Genomic DNA, 1,379 nt, shown 5'->3' with positions numbered 1-1,379 from the left:
CAGTACTGTTTAGAAGAATATTGTACTGTAATGCATAGGATCCCATTGAAATAACCTTCTAGGTATGAAATGACTTAAATTAGTCCCTTTTTAAAAGTGATTTAAATCCTTAACACCATTTTGTTTTCTCTCTCTTTTTTAGCAACCCCTGCTGGCAAAATGGAAGTAGAGAAAGAAGATGATGATGATGATGAAGAAGAGAGTGATGATGAGGATGAAGAAGAAGAAGATGATGACGATGAGGATGATGATGAGGATGACAGTGATGAAGAAGAGGAAGAGAAACCCAAAGTAGAAAAGAAAGCAAAACAACAGCCCAAGAAAGAAACAAAAACTCAAGAAGGTAAGACACACTGGGATGAACTGACTTGCTCACAAATCCTTTCTCTCCCTCCTTCTCTTCCTCCCCCTCCCCGTTCTAAGTTGGGTTAATTCTTCCCATGTCATGTCATTATCTAACTTTAATTCTTTTGACTTTAAGATTATCTTTATAATTTGTTTTATTTTCAGCTCCCAAGAAGTCAGTAGAAGAAAACACATCTCTCACAAAAGTCTTCTTTGCCCCTGTAAATGTTGAGTAAGTATATCTGCTTTTCTATGTCTTGGCATGTAACTAAAACTACTTAGTCAAGGGGGGGATTGGGATATTTGTCGGTGTTTCAAGGTAAAAATCAAATTAGTAGTCTAAATAATTGGTGAAATTATAATTTTATTTTTTCTACTTTTTCAGACTCTCTGCAAAGGACATAGTTGATGCACTCAGTAAAGTTGTGAACACCGAAGATTCTGCCCTACGAGTAGATGTACAGAATGTATATTTTGGAATCCCTGCTACAAAAATTGAATGCCGAGTGATGTTGGATGTTTCAAAGCCAGAAAACAAAGATGTAAGAATAACATATATTTTCTTTTTTTTTTTTTTTTAATTTTTTTTAAATTATTATTTAGTGTGAAACACTAGACAGATCGGACAAATGAAACATATGTATCAATGGGAAAAGGTTAGGGATAAATATGGATACTGAAATATCCGTACTTGATTAATATAATAAGAAGGGGAAAAAAATAATAAGGATAATTTACAAAAGTTACATTGAATAATTTATCCTTTCAGGAAATTCACCCAAGGGAACGCCCCCTTATTGTCACACTTCCCACATTCAAAAGTAAAAGGAAACGACCGAAGAGTTCAGATTCTCACGACAAAGAGGATCAAGAGAGTATATGCGACCAGAGAGGTGGTTGGACTGAGCTCAAGAACCGGAAATACGGTGATACGTACCATTAATGAGAAATCAGGAATAACAAACCTGCCCAAGCGACATCTTCCACAGAATTGTAGTTTCAACACCCTTAGACTCCATGCCTCATAAGTAAGA

The 1,379-nt window shown here is 35.4% G+C and overlaps 1 protein-coding gene across 1 annotated transcript; it reads left to right on the top strand.

Annotated features, from left to right (window-relative positions):
- The first annotated feature begins 116 nt into the window (after nt 1–116).
- LOC103520952 (nucleolin-like) lies at nt 117–1,288 on the top strand. The gene is made up of 4 exons (XM_008486049.2): nt 117–343; nt 511–577; nt 731–887; nt 1,115–1,288. Exons 1-4 carry the CDS (start codon nt 160–162, stop codon nt 1,286–1,288), a joined length of 582 nt encoding a protein of 193 aa, XP_008484271.2. The 5' UTR covers nt 117–159.
- Nucleotides 1,289–1,379: the final 91 nt, after the last annotated feature.

The sequence above is a fragment of the Diaphorina citri genome, unplaced genomic scaffold (genome assembly GCF_000475195.1).
Source record: "Diaphorina citri unplaced genomic scaffold, Diaci psyllid genome assembly version 1.1 scaffold4311, whole genome shotgun sequence".
In the NCBI taxonomy this organism is placed as follows: Eukaryota; Metazoa; Arthropoda; class Insecta; order Hemiptera; family Psyllidae; genus Diaphorina; species Diaphorina citri.
The sequence above is the reverse complement of the archived record's forward strand: the minus strand, read 5'-3'. Positions and strand labels throughout refer to the sequence as shown.